At 39.4% G+C, this 21,635-nt stretch overlaps 1 protein-coding gene across 1 annotated transcript in view; it reads right to left on the reverse strand.

Moving 5' to 3' along the window:
• ankh (ANKH inorganic pyrophosphate transport regulator) overlaps nucleotides 1-15,107 on the reverse strand; it is a 77,392-nt gene extending 62,285 nt beyond the window's left edge. The window contains exon 1 of the mRNA XM_002933122.5: nucleotides 14,592-15,107. Within this exon, the coding sequence (XP_002933168.1) occupies nucleotides 14,592-14,687 (96 nt within the window). The 5' untranslated portion in view covers nucleotides 14,688-15,107. The remainder of the gene's footprint in view (nucleotides 1-14,591) is intronic.
• Nucleotides 15,108-21,635: the final 6,528 nt, after the last annotated feature.

Here is a 21,635-nt window from a genome sequence, read left to right on the forward strand (position 1 = left end):
CTGTCATGATTTTTAATTTAAATCTTTCTTTACTGAACTTTTATATATAAAAGAAAAGAACAAAGTGGGAATACAGAGATTAGAAACAGTGTGTCGACAATGCAAAAACAAATGAATTATACACATTCTCTTTATATCATTACAAAACACTTTTTACTTGGGGCATGCAGGGTTTGTTGGTATGAACTGAAGTATGGGATTAAGATAGAAATAGGCACCTCGCACCCCCATTCATAGTTACATAGGGTTGAAAAAAAGACGAGAATCCATCAAGTTCAACCCTTCCAAGTAAACCCAGCACACACAAACCTATACTGACCTATCACATACATAAATTATATATACAAACATTAATACTAACTGTTGATATTAGTATCACAATAGCCTTGGATACTATGCTTGTTCAAGAACTCATCCAATCCCCTCTTAAAGGCATTAACAGAACCTGCCATTACAACATCACTAGGAAGGGCATTTCACAACCTCGCTGCCCTCGCTGCCCTCACTGTGAAAAACCATCTACACTGCTTCAAATAGAAGCTCTAATTCCTCTAATCTTTATATTACCTGGCAGCACAACTCACGGTAGCAAGAAACTGGGTAGTACCCACCCTAACTAACGCAGCAACCATCCTAGAAGCACAGGTAATGGGCTCATTAGTAAAACTAAAAAACCTGTTGTATAGAGGCTATAAATACAACAAAAAGGCCTCTCTATTAATGAAGGCAACAGTCAGAGCCTGCAAACAGCAATTCGCTTCTACCCCAGACCCCAACAGTACCACTCAGAATATACCCCACTTTGGTATAAATCCCACCTAAAACACTTTAAAACAATACCAGACCAACAGCTATGGGCGCAACACAGCATCAAGTATCTGGCAGATATCATGACAAATGGAACTCTGCTTCCCTATCAAGACCTAAAACAAAAATACTTACTTCCGAATAGGATGCTCTTCAGATACCTTCAACTAAGGCATGCCACTGAAGCACAGTTTGGGCACCTACCAATCGGTACAACACCAAGGCATATAGGAATAATGACAGATAGAGAGACCTTAAAAAAACCTCTCTCGAGCTTCTATGCACAACTAATACAAGTTGGAAGTGTATCCCTGAACAAACTGTACACAAAATGGCAGAGAGACATCCCCCAAATCACACCAGAGCAATGGGAAGATATTTTAGACTTTTGAGGGGGTCATTAGCAGTAAAGATAAGATGATGCAAATGAACTACTTACATAGGGTATACCTAACCCCGCAGAGGTTACATGACATGAACCCCAACGTACCTCAAAATTGCCCACGCTGCCAACATGTACCTGCAAACTTCATACACATGTTATGAGACTGCCCTATGATTAAACCTTTCTGGGGAAATGTAATACAGCTGATAAAAGAAAAAACTGGTATTGTACTCCCAATGAACCCTACAATTATATTACTTAATCAACTGGGGGAGGTAACACCAAGAAGGGCACAATGTACATTACTGTCTATCCTATGCATGTATGCAAAAAAAGCAATTCACTGGAAATCAAATTCAAATTCAAATTTTATTTGTCACATACACAGTCATACACAGTACGATATGTAGTGAAATGCTTATATGACCACCATTGACCTTAACAATATAAAAATCCAGTGGAGGGCCTTCTATACACTCATGGGAACAACTGATCGAGAAGGCAATTCCTCTCTATAAGCTCACCTATATGACCAGAGGCTATCCGGATAAATTTTATAAGGTCTGGGAACTCTGGATAGACCCAGACGTAGCCTAGACCCCTACACAAGGTAAACGCAGACTCAAAGCCAATGGTTAAACTGCTTTTCTGAAGCTCCCCCCCAACCAATATAATACTTGACAATCAAACTCTGGCATACCTTAGAAACAATAAGAAACACAACACCATCAATGTTAAGTTGAGTTGTTATTTTTTTATTTATTTCTTTTACTTTAATGAAAACATGGCATGTTATAACACAGTCATTATGTGATATATGTAAATGTATATGTATATTTTGTAATGCTGAATAAAAGAATTGTTAAAAAAAAAAAAAAAGGGGGTGGCCTCTGGTGCGTTGATCGTTTTTATGGGAAATAGAACACCCCCTATCTGCCTATAATCCCATCTAATGTACTTGTACATAGTAATGTCCCCTCGCAAGTGCCTCTTTTCCAGAGAATACAACCCCAACCTTGACAGTCTAAACTCATAGCTTAAATCTTCCATCCCCTTTACCAGTTAGTTCATTGGGTTTATTACATGTATTCTGTCATAATTTTTATAGTGTACTTTTTATTTATAAATTACACTCTTTACATAGCAAATACAATGTATTTTTTTGTGCCTGATTCTGAGCTTTCAGAAGGAACCAGTGCTAAACATCAGAACTGCTTTCAGATAACCTATTGTTTTTTTCCTACTCCCATGTAACTGGAATAGTCCCAAGCCAGATTTAGGGGCAGATTTACTAATCCACGAATCCGAATTCCAAAAGGGAAAAAAACGTATTGGAAACAGAAATTTTGTGACTTTTTCGTCGCCGTCGTGATTTTTCATATTTGTCGCGACTTTTTCATTGCCGTCGCGACTTTATCGTATTTTGCACGACTTTTTCATCATAGTAAACGGCGGAAAAACCAATCCGATTTTTTTGCAACTGCTACGGAAAAGTCGTGGAAAATATCCGAAAAAGTCGCGGGCATACGAAAAAGTCGCGACGGAAAAATGCAACAATACCGATCATTACGAAAAAACGCATTCGGATGCCTTCGGACCGTTTGTGGATTAGTAAATCTGCCCCTTAGATTTCTTACTATTGAGTGCTATTCTGATATCTACCGGGAGCTGCTATCTTGCTTCCTTCCAATAGTTATGCTGATTGGCTGCTGGTGGGGAAAGGGAGGGGGGTGATATAACTCCAACTTGCAGCGTAGCAGTAAAGTGTGACTGAAGTTTATCAGAGCGTGGGTCACATGGTTGTGGCACCCTGGGAGATGAAGAAAATGGCTAGACCCATGTGAAATTTCAAAATTAGATATAAAAAAATCTGTTTGCATTTTTGATAAACGAATTTCAATGCAGGATTGTGCTGGAGAAACTCTATTAACTGATGCATTTGTAAAAAAACAGGTTTTGCAATGACTGTATTCCTTTAAGAGCAAAATATGGACATTAATTTACTGCACATTGTACATTAAAATGATATATAATGTTCCTGTCTATAAAAGTTATCAATAACTAGAAAAATGTGTCCTGAATGCATTAAATTTTAGGGGGCAGAGATATTATAATCAAGTCTGGCTTGGTATCTTTCTCTATTTGCTATATATTTATTGTGTTTCAAATGGTAACACATGCACATCTAGCATATAAATGTTGAGTGAAACTCTTATCAACACAAACACAAACAGTGCCTGAAATGTACAATGAAATGAACATCACGTAAATCTTAATAACTATCAAAGCCCTGGAGGAACAGAACATAAATAATTCTGAAGCTGCTTGTAAGAAAAATTGAAATGCTGGATTAACCATTCTGTACTTAAACTGGATGATTTTACCAGTTTCGAATAGATATGTTCAGATTTTTCTTGCTGCTAATATACTGAAGTTTTAGGCACAATGCTTAAAATTAATTTCCAACGCCTCACTGCTAAAAATAGGGTGCACCTTCTGTTCCTCTCTGCAACTTAAACATAAATGGTTCGTGAAAATTCAAGTGACATTTTAGGGTAATGGAACATGGGGAGATTTGTCCCCTGCGATTAAATCTCAGCTACCGCATGTGTTAAATCTCCCCGAAATACTTTCCCACCGGCATAAAGTGAATCGCCAGTGAGAAAGCATATGCAATTCTGGGGGTATATTTATCAAAGAGTGAAGCAAAAACTCTCCACAGCCCTCTAGAGTGGAATTCCTCCACTCTCTATTAATTTCTATGGCATTTTAAAGGCATATTTAAGGGTAAACTTTCACTCATTGATAAATACTCTTTTAGAAATCCCATACCAATGAATGGAAGGTGGTGGAATTTCACTCTAGTGGATTAGACAAACTCTAACTTCACTCTTTGATAAATATAACCCCTTGTTTTCTAAAGTTTCCTTGAAGTTTCCTGTGTATTACCCTTAGGGGCAGATTTATCAAAATGTGAGATTAAAGTTAAACGCAGAAAAATTCACCCACTTTCTATTAATTTCTATGGAATACCTGTAATCTGTTTGTCCAAAATGTATAAATAAATACTATTTTTATATGCTGAAATCCAGCTGCAAAACAGTTTTCTTTCTGATATCCTGGCAGGGTAAAATGGACTAAAACACTGATTTTACAAATTGTAATACTTTCTCCACAGCTTACAAACAGCATGCAGGAACTACACAATCCAAAATGCATTGCACTGTGATGTTCCTTTACGTATTGATATTACATGTGCATGGGATTGTGCGGTTTGGAGGATACAGGCTGACGACAGTCGACAACTGTTAAAGGAAAAGTAACAATAAAAATTTTTAAGTTAAAAATCTATTCTACCCTGCCCCAATAATTGCCCTATCCTACAAACGAGCCTAGCCTGACTCCTTCCTATACAGAAGCAAGGCTAGACTCGATCAATCGATTGCCGCATAGTGGACGCTTCCCCTGATACTTCACCTGCATCGCCGTATCGCCTTTCTTCAAATGACCAGAAGCCAACTTTTAACAGGTATTTTGTACTGCAGCATTCAAAATAATAAATGGTTTGTAGGATAGGGCAATTATTGGGGAAGGGTAGAATAGATTTTTTAGTTAAAAATTTTTAGTGTTACTTTTCCTTTAAATGTTTTTTGAGTCTCAAAGTAGTCAGCCAGATCAGCAGGAGAACAAGGGACCAGGCTTAGGTGACTGTGCCAAACCATCTAATTACATTAAAAATCAAGAAAAGGTTGCAAATTTTGAATTGATGTATTATTGCAAAGTTGCTTGAATTATGTTTTCTTTTTAAAGTTGTGTTTAAGATAAGTTTGGGTGGAGTTCCCATTTAATATAGTATATTAGGGTCATAAACAAATATGATTTTAAATTAGACATCTAGCTTATTTTGTGCTATATCCTTTCCTTCTCTGTATATTGGCAATATTACATATGAGTGGGAAGAATCCCCAGAACCCAAGTCAGCTCAGAGAACATTGTATGTGTGCAGTTCCAGCAAGGAACATTCTGGTGGTATCACTCCAACTCAGCAATAAAGTGTGACTAAAGTTTATCAGAGCACAGGTCACATGGCTGTGGCACCTTGGGAAATGAAGAATATGACTAGCCCCATGTGAAGTTTCAAAATTAAATATAAAAAAATCTGTTTGGGTTTTTTTTATAACATATTTCAATGCAGGATTCTGCTGAAGAAGCTCTATTAACTGTTGTGTTACATTACAATATTCCTTTAAAGGACAAGGAAAGGTTAATATAAATTAAAAGTAAGTCTAAAGGCATTCTTTTTAAGTACTTACTGCATATCTAAATTCCCAGATCCCTGCTTGCTTCTCTGAGATATGGTGCTGGCAGCCTACAGCAGTGTGAAGACTACAGTGATGTCACTGAAATCTCTCTGTCCTTCCTGTAGGTGCCAGCGGCAGCCTTCCTATTCTCTGAGCATGTGTGTAACTTAATCCTGTCTGCTGTTCTGAGCTACACCTGCCCTGCCCACCAGCCAATCAGAAGCGGATCTGCCCGAGGGGGGGGGGAGAGGGTCGGGAGTGAAACACATGTGCAGTATGAAGCAAGGAGGGAAAGGAAGGGAGAATACCTTTTTAAAGATGGCTGCCTGTTCAAGAAAACAGATAGAAAATGTGAAGTAAGTGTGACTGAGTAAATATTTGATTAGGTGAGCCAAAAGTGTGGCATTTTTACTAAACAATAGGAGGACTATTGGGCAGTATGCTTTTTAAATTTTGACTTGCATTATCCTTTAAGCTTTGCAGCTGTAATAAAGTCTAATTTCCTTACAGGAAAAATTACAAATATATTCTATAATAATAAATATGCCTACAAACACCACAGTACAGTACAGACTTAAAAACACTCTGCCATACTGTTATCTTGTCATCTCTTGCGCTTTTCTCTAGCAGGCTAGACAGTACACAGCAACTAGTAACCTATAATTATACCTTCATTATTTGTGCTCATTCATCCTTTCCTGTCACAGTACTTATTCTATTTCTATATACAGTATCCTTGGGACTCTTAACATACACGACTATCTATTTCTGGACTCACCTTCCTCCTCTATTACACTTATTTCTATGTCCTTCAGATTTTGGGTTTTTATGTCACCTAATAAGAAGAAACTAAAAAATAGGATTTTTAAAAGTGTATGTATCAAATGATAACCTCTAACTTCTACCAATTGATAAATATGCTTCTAAAAATCACATAGGAATAAATAGAAGTAGGTGAAAGTGTTGAGCTTTAATCTCACATTTTAATAAATCTGCCCCGTAGTCTGTCTGCAATCACACTAGTTCTTTCCATACAATCTAGTATTTGTTTGACATTCATTCTTTTCCTTCCTTCAGTACATGCCCACTTTTCTATAATGCCTGTTGGAAGTTTTTCACTCTTTTATTCTGGGTCAGTGAAGGAAAAAAAATTGACGCATGTTCATCATCAGGCAGCTCTTGGGGGAAGTAACACATAGCGACAGCAGTATATTGGGAATGAGGATGATTTATGCAGCAAATATCTTAAAGGGTTTGCTCACCTTTGTAACATAATGTTACCACCTTTGGCATAAATGATTAACAAAAAAATATGCAGTTTATATATTCACCTCAGAATGAATCCCTTTGCTGAACCTTTCATGGGCCCTCTGCTGGGGGGTCACCGGACCCCAAAAATGCTACAGTCTCCACTGTACTACCTTGTATGATGTCACATAGCACTGGCAAAAATGTCTATAAGATCATGTGCGCTTGTATAGTTATTTTTCACAGTTCAACAACTGCCTACATCTCCTGTCACTCTGCCTCTGATCCCTCATCTGCTGCATGTTCTGTGAAAGTGGTTAATTTGCATAGCTTTCAGGATGGGAAGGAGGTTTGTCACTTTTCAGGACCTGGTGTGCCAGCATGCTTTAAGGTAAAAGTCTCTTATCTGTACAGGTTTATGTGACTTGGTGGAAGGAAAAGTTTATTATTTTTTTGTGTGTTTGTTGCTGTGTATGTGGGATGGAGAGAGCAGCCTGTCACTTTCACATGGGGAAGGGGAGGGTGTGGGTTAAAGTGCACAAGCACCCAATGAATTACCAGGGAGGCAAGTATCAATGTCCAATAAGAAGCAAGTAAGGGCAAAAGCTTGGACATGGTGATGTAAGCATACTGTATAGGAAGTTGCCACTTCAATCCTCTCAGAAAACTGGTCAGAGAGACAGGAGGACTGACTTATAAGATATAAAAATCAGCTTTTACAATGTACCTTTTTTAATAATATTGCATTTCAATTAGGGGCGTTAGGCTAAATAGTAAGAATGTTTGGGCTACAAGTACCTTTCTTTCCCTTTGGGCTTTAAAGGGTAAAATAGTTGGCCAGATAGCATGGAACCAGCAAAGGGCATCTAACTAAGCACAGACAAGTAATGAAAGCTCAACATTCTCATCAGTTTTATACAGTAGTTTTTTTTTCTACGTAGCTCTTCACTTACCAATGCTATTAAGCAACACTACAAAAATACATTTGAATAGTAATAACAGTATCATTTCTTCATAGCTGCAAATTGGATTCTAGGTGCAAGTACCAAGTCATTAGGGGAAAGTATGTGGAAAAAGAATTTCGCTTCAAATCTCAAGCTCTTTCCATCATATCTAATAAAAGGCACTAAGTTTGTCCAGGGGCAGTTACCCATAGCAACCAATAAGATGTTTGCTTTTAAATTCAGCCTGCTGATTGGTTGCTATGGGTTACTGCATCTGGGCAAACGTATTGCCTTTTATTACATAATCCCCTTTGTTGTCTGTAAGATACATCATAATAACTCTAATTTCCATGTGACTGGTAAATGTCACAAACAGCCCCTAGGAGCATAATTGAGTGTGTGCAGATAAGCTTGCAAGGATGTTTTGATGTTTGATGATGATGTTTACTACTCTCAGGCAAATTAGCGTCATTGTAGAAAACCTTGCAGATAATAACCCCGGGGTCCAGATGGGCCAAAAATAACTAAATAGAGTACATATATCAAGTGTTTTAGGAAGAATTAAAGGAGAAGGAAAGGCTAGTAAAGAGTTAATCTCAAGCTGCAGGCATACCTTCAGTTGTCTCAATAGTGCCCTTAAGCCTCCCCATATTTCACCTGTTGAGATGTTTAGAAGCCAAACAGGAGGAAAACGCTGAGCTATGTAAAGAAACTTCCCGTAATGCCTCGCTCCTGCACAGACACCCAGACCAAGTGAACATGCTCAGTTAGTTAGACTAGGGGCAGATTTACTAATCCACGAATTCGAATCACGAATGGGAAAAATTCGGATTGGAAACGAAAATTTCTGAAGATCGCAAATATCCCGAAAATGCTTACGAAAAAATCGTATTACTCACGATAATATCGTATTGGCGATCCAAAGGTCACAAAATTTTCGTACTGGCCATTGTAAACAGCGGCAGAGCCTTTCCAAATTTTTCGCGCGGGCACGCGAAAAAATTGTGTGGCCGCACGAAAAAGTTGCGTGAGCGCGAAAAAAAACGGCGTGTATATGCTCGGAGCGTTCGGGTCTTAGTGAATCTCCCCCTATTAGTCTGCTTCCTGCTGATTGGCTTAGATCCACATTTCTAAGGGGGGGAGTGAGTTCTTAGCATTCTTGAGGGAGGGGGAGCAGGAGAGAGCAGAAAGCTGCATGTCTGTGGCACAGGAATTACAGACACAAGAAATATTTTTTCAGAGAAGTCAGTGCAGCGTTTCTGTGAGTGCTTATGGCTGTATTTACATAGACCTTTCTGATAAAGCTTACTTAGTTTTTACCTTTCTTTCTCCTTTAATACATAGAACTGCTTAACTACTAACCACAGGCAGCAGCCCTATGGAGCTAAACTCTAACCCCTAATCTCAATACCAATCTCTTCTATCTTAATGCTAACTTCCTCAGGCAACCCTTTGTGTCTTAGTGAAGCAATGGGAACCTGTGCAGACAATTTGCACAATAGACTAGTCATTCATTAAGCAGACACAAAATGCAGTTATATCATTTAGTAATAAATACATGCTAATATACTATATATCTTCATACAGAAGCAGAGCTAATGTGGTTTGCCCTGGAAAGCCACTATTAGGTCAAAATAGTCTCTTCTATTGAACAACTTCTACCATGTACCATATAAAGGCAACAACATTAAGTAGGCATCAGTCGCAACTGGTACAGCTCTGCCTCTTTCGAGTCACCTCTATCTCCTCTATATTCACAAGCATGTGAATAGCTAAAGAAAAAAAGAGCATTGTTCTGCATCTCATTATCATAAATAATACCCTTGAAGTAAAGGTTTAATCATCAACTGAAATTGCTGACTGCCCCACCTTACACAGTTAGGAACAATATTAAAAAATGAAGCATCATATATGTTTATATTTTGCAGCATTTTAGGTATGGGCCCATTATAATGAGCACATAGGGAATCTAACTGTTGTGATTGTGAACTAGAGAGACTGGAGATAAATCAGCACCATGAGAGAACAATAAACACTTACCTCCAACCACATGAAATGATTTATTTATGCTTTTCAATTGTTAATTGTGCATGAATGCAAAGTAACCCTATTAAGCATGCTGGAAATATCTAAGTCTCTCATATTACAATTATACTAGAAATAAAATACAGGAGTAGTATGAGTAGTGCCATTTACAGGAAACTTATGTTGCTGGGCCTGTTCTAGTTTGTGCGATTTAAAAGAGGTCTTGATATGTACTTTTTTATTTGCAAAACAAAAAGACAAGGAAAAACCTTTTAATAAAAAGAAATTGGATTTTAAGCTAAGGGCACCTTAGGGGACCCTTCAACAGAGTTTTTCTGCTAGAGAAATGGCACTGCTTCCTGCCGCTGACTTTCATCTGCCTGTCACTGCAAACAAGGAGTAGATTTCAGCATTTGTAGGGTAAAATCCAGCCTATGAAAGCAAATGGACACAAGGAAAGTGACCTGCAGGAGGCAGTATTAAGTAGACACCTATGTTTTTTACTTGACAGAAAATGTCTGGCATAGGATATGCCAGGTATGATGCTGGCCTGAAGGATCCAACTGTTACCACACCCATCCATACAGGGAAACCTGTCTGGATGGGAGTGGTAACAGAACAAAAACCTCTACAGCCATTAACTCAGACTTCCATCCAAATCATATATAAATTAGTAGCATAAATGGGCAAACTATGCAGTGAAAAATGGTATGCAGAACACTTTGCATAGAAATGAAAACTACAGTGTCCCTCTCCCTCGGCAGACCAAAAGGATTTGCACATATCATTAGCTGTATATATAAAAATTGTAATTTATGAATCCACAATCACTTCCTCAATCACAAAAAACCTTTGAGAAGCAGCACAATATCTCACCTAACAGAATAAGAGGGGTAGTTCACCTTTTAGAATCATGTAGGCAGTGATATTCTGAGACAATTTGCAATTGCTCTCATTTTTTGTTTTTCTTTTTTAATTAATACATTTTTTTCTGCAGCTACCTAGTTTGGAATTTCATCAGGTATTTTACTGGTCAGTAACCCATCTAGAAACAGGCAGAACAAGTACAACATGCACAAAATATCATCAGAATAACAAATGTAATGACTCTCAGTGTTGTATTATTTACTTGAACACAGTGTTCAGAACTAACAAAAAAAAGGTTTCCTCACAATATCTAAATGTTAAAATAATAATATAAATTATTATAAAATTATAATTATTATTATTATTATAAAATTATAATTATTATAAAATATAATAATATAAATAATTAGCTGGACAAAATTATCAAACTAAACAGGTCAGTCTGTTGGATCATTTAATGTAAGTGCTGTAAGTGTGGGCCCATGCCGTTATGTGCACAAACTAATACACTGCAATAGAAGTAGATTGTTATAAATTATCAAATTTCCACTCTCTATTGAACTGTAACCTGGAGTTGCTGGGATGTGCGTTGCTTCATCTGAGTGGGATGCTCGTCTTTTCATCTGAGTCTTTCTAAAATTGCTATTTATTTTGGTACTAATACTTATTACTTACAAGCTTGTGTAAAACATGCCATGAGACAGTAAAGGAGAAATAAACCCCAAAAATTAATAAAGGTTCAGCATCTCTATAGTATTAATGATCTAGGCATTCAGTTGTCACAGGAGCTCCCCATCTAGTATCTGCGACACTTACATGCTCGGTGCACTCTAAGCAGCTGCTGAGAAGCTACACTTAGGAGTCATTACAAACTATCAAGCAGAAAAATAGGTTGGCTTGATGCCACAGGGCTGATAGTATACTAATACTAAATGGTTTCAGAGTTGCCATGTGATGTGAATCTGAATAAATTACTAATCAACCTGATTCCATGACATTTATATTCAATACATAAAATATATTGTAAATCGGTCCCTAAGCTCAGTAACTAACAGTAGCACAGAGCATGTGCAGTGATTTATCAGAAAAGAAGATGGGTAACTCACTGGGGCATCTTTGGAGGCACAGATGTTTGCTTCTAAAGGGCTGTGATTGTGGGCTGGTGCAGCGGCCCAAACATACTGTACATCATTTTAACCCTAGCATGAATTCTCCTTCAAAATGAAAGTGTGCAAAATAATCAAATACAGGTTTTATCTAGTGTCAAGCAGGCCTTGCAAAGTAAAGCTCCAAACCAGACCAGCTGTCAAACTAACAGATGTTCTCTGTTTGATAAAATAGAGCTACTATACCAGTACATTCAGTTTAAAGCTAAAACTATATATTTGAAAAACATAAAACCACTGTTACTTGGAAAATAAGTAGCTACAGAATGTCCTCAAGAAGTCATTAAAAGTGGCATCTGCTGCTCAAAATATCAGTTTAATTAAAGATAAATAAATAAACAAATATATATATATATATATATAATCCTTTATACAAATTAAATATTTCTAAGAATGCAGAATGCTAGTAACCAAAGCTGTTTTAAGGGCAAAAAAATGTACAGTATTTCTATAATTAAAGATAGCTTTATTTAGAGTGACCTTGAAATCTGATCTGTGGTGCAGCTGCCAAAATTAGGCTGCAGTGTATTTAATACAATACTACCTGAACAGTCAGTAATGTATGTCACTGTATGCTGAACTGAATGTACAGCATGTGATCCAGTGTACGCATACCAGGCTCAAATAGAAACATATAGTAGAAATATCATTTTTAAAGAGGGAAGAAAAAGTCTAAAGTTGGCTATACGTGGCCAGATTTGGTTAAGCAGTTTGACTAACTTCGGATATATTGCCTGATCCTCTCGTCACATATGCCACCTTAGGGGGGAGCATAGACAGACCATGCTGACCTGTCCTAAGTCAAGTTTCACCTTCCACTGGCTGAAGTGCCTGAGGTGATTTCTAATATTCTACAAGGGGCAGGTACATTATTTGTTATAATACACACATTTCAGTGAGTTATGTGACACAAATTATAAGGATACAATTTACAGGGATATTCATGGCTCTTGAGTATCATATAGTGAATAATATGTCCCCTACATATGCTCATATTTTACTACAGGGGGTGCATTTTTTTAATATAATACACATATTTTAGTGAGTTATGTGACAGAAATTACATCATTAACACTGCTAATAACTGATGACATCACTAATGATCGTTTATGACAATTTAACAATCAGGAAAGCCATTGCTCCAGTGTATTATATATAGATACAAACACACAAACAAACAAACACACAAACAAACACACATCCAAACATATCCACACACTGAGAGAAACAGGTAAGTGAGCTACACTACATCACTGAAAACATGGAGAATGTGACATTAAGGGCAGATTCATGGTGATGGTGACCCCATCACTGACTACGGAAACACATACTCATACTATGGTATTAATACTACAGAAGGAGAATAAAAATGACAACCTGCTATAGCTGCAGCATTAAGTTAAAGCTTTTTTTTTGTTTTAGGTGTGAACATGACGAAAAGGAATTTAAGAGCATGCCATATGCATGCCATACTGACTTCTTTATGTCATTGAGAACTATATACAGTATGTTGGCAGGGGGTGTGCCAAAAAATAGAAATATCAGAAATATTCTTGTTAAATTTGAAAAGTGAATACAAACACAGGTATTGGGACCTGTAATCCAGACTGCTTGGGATCTGGGGTTTTCCGGATAAGGGAACTTTTTCCGGATAATATGGATCTCCATAACATAAGTTTACTAAAAATAATTTCAGTACTGAATAAACCCTGAATAGACTTGTTCTGCCTCCAATAAGGTTTAATTATCTCTTAGTTGGGATCAAGTACAAGGCACTTATTACAGAGAAAAAGGAAATCATTTTTAAAAATTAGAATTATTTGCTTATAATGGAGTCTATGGGAGATGGCTCTTACGTAATTCGGAACTTTCTGGATAACGGGTTTCTGGATAAGCAATCCCATATCTGAACCATAAAACTGTTAGTTATAAAAAAGAAACAGGTAATATGCATAATGTGAAATAATATAACCCTCCAGGACAAAGAGCACATGTTTAATAACAGCGCACTGAAGATTACAGAGTAGGTTGAAAGCATGCAGCATGGGAAAGTTAAATGATAAGGAAGGAACTGGGCCAGGCAAGCAAAAGAGAAGGCTTTTTTTTCTGAAAGAAATCCAAATATATTGTATATATTGCTATATAGCCTGATTTAGTGTGAGTGATGGGACAAATTGATACAAATAAAAATACAAAATGACAGTGGCTGACAGGGGAAACATGAGGAAGCACTTAGAGCTTGCCAGATCCACTAACCTCACTGTCACCTCCAACCCCCACCAACATACTAACAGTATCTCTGATGTAAACAAAGCCAGCATCCTACTCACCTCAGCACCGCATTGTGATTACTCACTGACCCTGTGCCCTGGCACACACAGGTTTGTTCAGCCAAACATCAGTATCATGCTGGCAGGCATAACCAGAAAATGCCAGTGTTATACAATCACACACATGGCTTTATCCATCAGCATCATCACCAGCAGGTGCTCAAATGTGTATTATTGATATGCACCTGGCACAATCTCTAGGCTATACATTACTATATTTTAGGTAATTCTTTAAATTAATGTGCATAATTGTACAGAGTTATACAGAGGTATATAATAATTATATAAATTATAAAATATATATAAAAATCTATAATAATATATGCATTGATAGGTGCTAGATAAGTAGTAATCTGTCATAGATATGTAGACTTTAGATATAACATAACGAGACATAAATGACTATTATATAGATACTGGCATCCTCAGACTGATGCTCTAGTCACAGTGGCTATGATAGCCTAGCAGCAGGAGGCAGACAATGGGGGAACAAAATGTACACCGGAAGGCTCAGGTACCTGCTCGCCGAAGTCGATGGCGATGTTGGTGATCCCCAGAGGAACCAAGAAACGGATGAGGGGCCAGTAAGGAGTGAGAGCCGGCAATTTCACCATAATCCCTGTCGGTCAGTAAACAGCCCAGGCACATGGGATGATAATACAGCAGGACCCCAGGAGCACAGCGTTGGGAAGCAGCTTGCAGCAGGATAACGGTCTGCATGTGGATCCCTTAACAAGAAATGCGAAGGATCATGTCCATCCCTACCCTCCCACTCAGCAATGATCCGCAGCCAGCAGCAGTAGGAGGGACAGCCCAACGATCTGTGCTGCTGACAGATTATTTTCCATCACCCAAGAGTGTAGGGAAGGTAAAAAAAAAATACCAGCGCCAGTGACACACACAGGGGAAGAGAATGTGTGACACAATCACGTTGTTGTGCTCCTATGGCTGAGAGAATGTGATGTGAATATGGAGCTGAGTGCCGCTGCTGCCTATTATGTGTGTCTGTGTGACTGACAATGTTTTTCTCCTCCCCCATTAACTGTGCATGACAAGAAAAGGGAAGGACACAGTGCCTTCCGGAGCTCTCGGGAGCCACCATGTGGTAACGTGACCTGCTACTGGCACTAAGCAGAAGCTTTCAGTAGGGAATGTGAGAAGGGGAGCTTTCAACCTTGCGCTAACTTCAGAAACGAACGCACAATCCCTATTTTATGGTTAGAAGCAAGATATTCATTAAATGCCTACACACGCTACAAAATATAATCACTGAAGAAGCTAATGGAAATATTTTACATAGATCCACAACAATCTACAAAGATTCAAGTCTTTTCAATACATAAACATATACATGCCATAGACTAGTACACGTTGCCATGTGAGCATAGGCATTTCGTTATTATAAAGGAAAACACCTCTCTGTCCCCTCTTTTTCTGTCTGGAATAAGGGACATGCGCCCTCTGATGTCCAAAGTGGGCACAAGCTGTTAGAAACCTGAGAGCTACAGAGTATTGGGCGCTAGGGGTCTTCTAAGCGGTTGTTATGCTTCCCTGCTTGGAAATGTTGAACAGCATATAGATGTAGACAGAAGCTACATTAAAATAATCACCACTTTATTAGAAGTTACATGTTATTTTTGTCCCAGATGTGATGCATGACCAGATTCTAAAAGTAATGATAAAAAGGAATTACTCAAAACAGGGTTAATAACTTTGTATATATTATCAGCAGGCAACTCAGAGATACAAAAACTTAAGGAAATTTAAGGAGCCAAAATTCAGATTTTTGAAAGAGGGCTTTAAAAAGTGTGGGTCTAGCTTGTATCATAGCACATTTTAGTAGAGTCTGGGTACCTAATGCCCCACAATAGGATGCTCAGTGAAAAAAATACTAGCTATATGTATATTTATAATTATTTGCTTCCTAAGAATGAATAAACATTCTGTACATTGATCCATGATCTTTCTATTCAAACTTTTCAGTGGCCTATGGGACAATTCTTTTTCAGGAATCTATTATGCCTCAGGAGAGGTTCTTTCTTTTTCTAATATTATCGAAAATATCTTGCTAAAGTCTAATCAGTTCACTTAAATTATTTTGAATGGGAGAGACTCATTTTTCAACAATTCTGAGTTTAGTGGTTTTACAGTTCTTTGAAAACACGAAGAAACCTATTGCCACTAAAACCACAAATGTCAAGTAATTTAGCCAAATGTAAAAAGCACAAGCGGAAAAAAAAATGAACGCTACAAAACTCGTGAAACTTTACCTCTCAAGGGGTTTGCTTATTTAAGAAAAAAACTGGGCAGAATAATTCTGTGTGCATTTTGTCACAGAAAAAAAAAGTTGCAAGCTGGAGTGGATCACATTGTTCCATTTATTTTCAATGAAGATAAAAAAAACTCAAATGTTTTATAAACTGGGAAATTAAATAAATAAAGTTGTTGGAGACAATTCCCATTGACTTTTGTTGAACCTCAACAGCTTTTACTGGCAACTTTTCATTGATTTTTAATAAATAAAGAATATTTGTGGTTCTTAAAGGAGAAGGAAAGGCTAAGTCACTTGGGGGTGCCAAAATGTTAGGCTTAAATCGCTTACCTTGCACCCGGGGCTGGTGCCTCTGTTAGGAGAAAACCGCACCAGCCCGGGGTACCTGTAGCGAGCGCTTCCTTCTTCCATGTTTTTTTTTTTAAAGATTTTATTTTGCTTTTTTAAAGATTTTACAACATTAAGGGGCTGATTTACTAACCCACGAATCCGACCCGAATTGGAAAAGTTCCGACTTGAAAACGAATATTTTGCGACTTTTTCGTATGTTTTGCGATTTTTTCGGATCCAATACGATTTTTGCGTAAAAACGCGAGTTTTTCGTATCCATTCCGAAAGTTGCGTAAAAAGTTGCGCATTTTGCGTAGCGTTAAAACTTACGCGAAAAATGCGCAACTTTTCGCGTAACTTTTAACGCTACGCAAAATGCGCAACTTTTTACGCAACTTTCGTAATGGATAGGAAAACTCGCGTTTTTACGCAAAAATCGTATTGGATCCGAAAAATTCGTAAAGAATCCGAAAAAATCGCAAAACATACGAAAAAATCGCAATCGGACTCCATTCGACCCGTTCGTGGGTAAGTAAATCAGCCCCTAAGGGAACAGTCCCTTTACAGACCAACAAGGGAGAGAGTCGGGGGGAGTAGAAAGAGGAGAAGAAGAGGAAGAGGGGGAAGGAAGGGAAGCTGGGGGTGGGAGGCAAGCCTTCTTCCATGTTTCTTCTGCGGCAAATTCCCTGGGCCGCCGCATGCGCATTAGAGTGAAAAGCCGACTTTGTTGTTAAAGTTCGGCTTTTCACTCTAATGCACATGCGCAGCACGCCAATGCAGAAGAGGAAGCGCTCGCAGGTACCCCGGGCTGGTGCTGTTCTCTCTTAACAGGGGCAGCCCGGAGTACAAGGTAAGCGATTTAAGTCACTTGGGGGTGCCTAACATTTTGGCACCCCCAAGTGATTTAGGCTTTCCTTCTCCTTTAAGAATATTCTCGAGTATTTTTGCATTTTTTTCTTTAATCATGAAAAAATGCAAACTTACATTTTGATAAATCTGCCCCATAGTTTTACTGGTCCTTAATTGTGTGTACCATTTAGGAACTGCTATGGCAAAATCTGTTATAAAATGTTATTGATAGTGATGAGCGAATCTCTCCCGTTTCACAAAAGAAAATGTGAACTTTTAGCCTGGTTTTATTTTTTTGCCATTTTCTTTGTGACATGATTTATGGCAAAGCCCACATGCAGAAATTGAAAACTCTGCCCCAGAGATTGTGAACAGATTTAAATATACAGCATACTGTATATGATAACATAATAGCTGATATGTAGTCTATTGTGTGTTTTTTTATTTAGTAAAGAGAGAAAAACTAAAGGAGATCAAAAAGGAAGAAAGTAAACAATAAGGACAAGGAGGGGGTACAATACTGGACCTCCAGGTTATAGATGCACTGATGAAGATGCCAGTACTGATATACAATATAAAATCTTAGAACTATTGCTTTCCATTATGAACACAGAGAGGTTAGGGCAGAGGTCGGCAACCCACGGCTCCAGAGCCGCATGCGGCTCGTTTTGGCCTTAGGTGCGGCTCCGGTCAGGCTGGTGACTAACATCCTCCGCGGCGAGCAGCGCACCTGAAAAGCCACTGAAAGACTTCTGACTTTTAGTCTTTCAGTGGCTTTTCAGGCGCTGCTCTCCGCAGAGGATGATGTGTGTGCTGCCGCTGGCCGGCAGCCTATCAGAGAGGTCGCCGGACCGCGATGATGTCATCGCGCCGCCAGCGCTGAAGAGGACTGAAGCCAGACTACAGGAGGACCGGGCTGAAGGAAGGCGCGTGATTCGCTCTCAGGAGGTAAGTCACACTTTTAGGGGGGCCTGGCACATTAGGGGGGACTCTGGCACATTATAGGGGGGGACTCTGGCACATTATAGGGGGGCCTGGCACATTAGGGGGGACTCTGGCACATTATAGGGGGGCCTAGCACATTAGGGGGGACTCTGGCACATTATAGGGGGGCCTGGCACATTAGGGGGGACTCTGGCACATTATAGGGGGGGACTCTGGCACATTATAGGGGGGCCTGGCACATAAGGGGGGACTCTGGCACATTATAGGGGGGGGCTATTGGACTCTGGCACATTATAGGGGGGCCTGGCACATTAGGGGGGACTCTGGCACATTATAGGGGGGCCTGGCACATTAGGGGGGACTCTGGCACATTATAGGGGGGCCTGGCACATTAGGGGGGACTCTGGCACATTATAGGGGGGGACTCTGGCACATTATAGGGGGGCCTGGCACATTAGGGGGGACTCTGGCACATTATAGGGGGGGCTATTGGACTCTGGCACATTATAGGGGGCCTGGCACATTAGGGGGGACTCTGGCACATTATAGGGGGGCCTGGCACATTAGGGGGGACTCTGGCACATTATAGGGGGACCTGGCACATTAGGGGGGACTCTGGCACATTATAGGGGGGGACTCTGGCACATTATAGGGGGGCCTGGCACATTAGGGGGGACTATTGGACTCTGGCACATTATAGGGGGGCCTGGCACATTAGGGGGGACTCTGGCACATTATAGGGGGGCCTGGCACATTAGGGGGGACTCTGGCACATTATAGGGGGGCCTGGCACATTAGGGGGGACTCTGGCACATTATAGGGGGGCTATTGGACTCTGGCACATTTTGCGGCTCCAAGTTTTTTTTTCTTTTCGAAAACGGGTCCAAGTGGCTCTTTATGTCTTAAAGGTTGCAGACCCCTGGGTTAGGGGATTAACAGGGTCTGGCTATGGGGCATAACAGGCATAGCTAAGATGCACTCAGAAAATGAAACCACTGGATTGGTGCCTCTATAAAATATGTATATATTAGTCTTAAAAAGAACAGTATACACCCTTGTGAAACATACATTAACATACATTTTGGACACTGCACATACATTTTGGCTTATTTTCTTAGCTAAACAGAGCAATACTTGTAAGGAGGTGGTAAATGTTGGTGCAAAGAGAAGGAGAAATTTGTATGCTTAATATGTGTTCTGGTGAATTTGCTAAGTGTTCAGAAAGTGTTATTGCGTTGTAGTAACTTGGGTATAATTAAAATAAATAAATAAAATAGTGTAATTTAGACCACTGGCCACTGCAGTGCAGGCAGGTATAAAAGGAGTAGCCACACCTAGGATGAGGGTCTTTGACAGGAGGGCGTGGTCGAGTTAACATCTATCGACAGGAGGCGAGTCAGGACCTGGGCAGTAGTAGAGGAATAGCTAGAATAGGTTAGAGGGGTGTAATAGCGAGCATTACGTGCACGAGGCAGTTAGGGTAGATAGAACGGGCAGCCTCCTCCCCAACCAGGAGAAAGGGAAACCAGGTTCCAACGGGTCTCACGTTAGTCAGGGAATCCAGTGCCAGTATAGGAACAGTTAGGAAGAGTGTAAAAGGCTTCTGGCCAGAATTAATAGATAAAAAGTCCTATCCTGGAAGAGTGGAGGGGTATCACTGAGGAGTACCAGACAACTAAAGAGAGTGGAGGGGTACTAGAGTGGATACCGGACGACTAGAGTGGATAGATGGGACTAGGTCCATGGAAGCGGAATTATAGAGATAATTTACTAAGCTGTGCAGCTGGCCTAGGAAGTCCTTGGAAGGAGAAAGAATTGTATGTACCATTTAAAGTGCTCAACTGCCTGCCTGTCTAAATGTGACAGTGTCCATCGGCTGTGAATAAAAAGTTATTTGCATGAGAAAGAGTCTACCAGTTCCTTTCTAACCAGAGTTGGACTACCGAGTAAAGGTAAGGGCACTGTCCCTTTAAAGTGGACCTGTCACCCAGACATAAAAAGCTGTATCATAAAAGCCTTTTCAAATTAAACATGTAACGAAAAATTCATTTTTTTCTTAATACATCTATACCCATTATATAAGCATTTAAAAGTCCCAGCTGTCAATTATATATTGCCTGACCCGCCTCTATGCCTTACTTTCACTTTGAATTCAGAACTTCTTAGATGTCACTGCACTCCTCACATTCCCCCTCCCTCCTTACCATCTAATTTTGTAACCAGTGCATGGACATGGGTATCAGCCCCCCCCCCCCATACTGGCACAGAAATGAGATTTTGGCAGGGTGTACAGCTTGCCTTAATAACAGTGTCCAAAAAATGGAGCCTGTCTGTTTTCTGCAATGGTGAATTCCAGTGCTGAAGGAAATAAGTTTCAAAAAATTTATATAGTGTAAATGAAGTTTATTTTGCTTGACAAACACAATAGAAAACAATTTGTAATCATTTCTTTGGGTGACAGGTCCCCTTTAAGGCAGTGGTTCTCAACCTGTGGGTTAGGAGCCCTTTGGGGGTCGAATGACCCTTTCACAGAGGTTGCCTAAGACCATCGGAAAACACATATTTCTGATGGTCTTAGGAACTGAGACACCGCTCCTCTATGGTTGGGGGTCACCACAACATGAGGAACTATATTAAAGGGTCGCAGCATTAGGAAGGTTGAGAACCACTGCTTTAAGGAATTGTCACCCTACGCCCTAACTACAAACTATGCTAAGCAAGGTAGATAATTAGATTACCAGTATAGAAACCCCTTCTTGTGACTGTTTTGTCAGCAAAGTTCATTATGGAGGGCATTTATCTGTGCACTGGTAATCTAATTTTTTACCTTACAAGGACCAAACATTAGGGTGAAAACACGGAGATACTTAGTAGCAGCTACTTTTTCGTGGCTACTAAACACCAGAAAATACTAAGAATTGCCTCTGCTAAAACACACATAGAGGCAATAATCAATAAATAATCAGCATTGTCTGTTTTAGTAGCCACAAGTAGCTCCGTGTGACTTCATCCTTAAGTAGTTATAGTTTTCCTATTTGCCCTTAATTAGGTGTCAGCAGAAAACACCAGGTATGTAATTTACAAACTATTATGCTGTCACAGCTCTTACCCTACACAAAGTGATTCTATATTCATGACAAATGAAAGTTCCCATAATCCCATTTCT

Source organism: Xenopus tropicalis, chromosome 6 (genome assembly GCF_000004195.4).
Source record: "Xenopus tropicalis strain Nigerian chromosome 6, UCB_Xtro_10.0, whole genome shotgun sequence".
NCBI classification, from domain to species: domain Eukaryota; kingdom Metazoa; phylum Chordata; class Amphibia; order Anura; family Pipidae; genus Xenopus; species Xenopus tropicalis.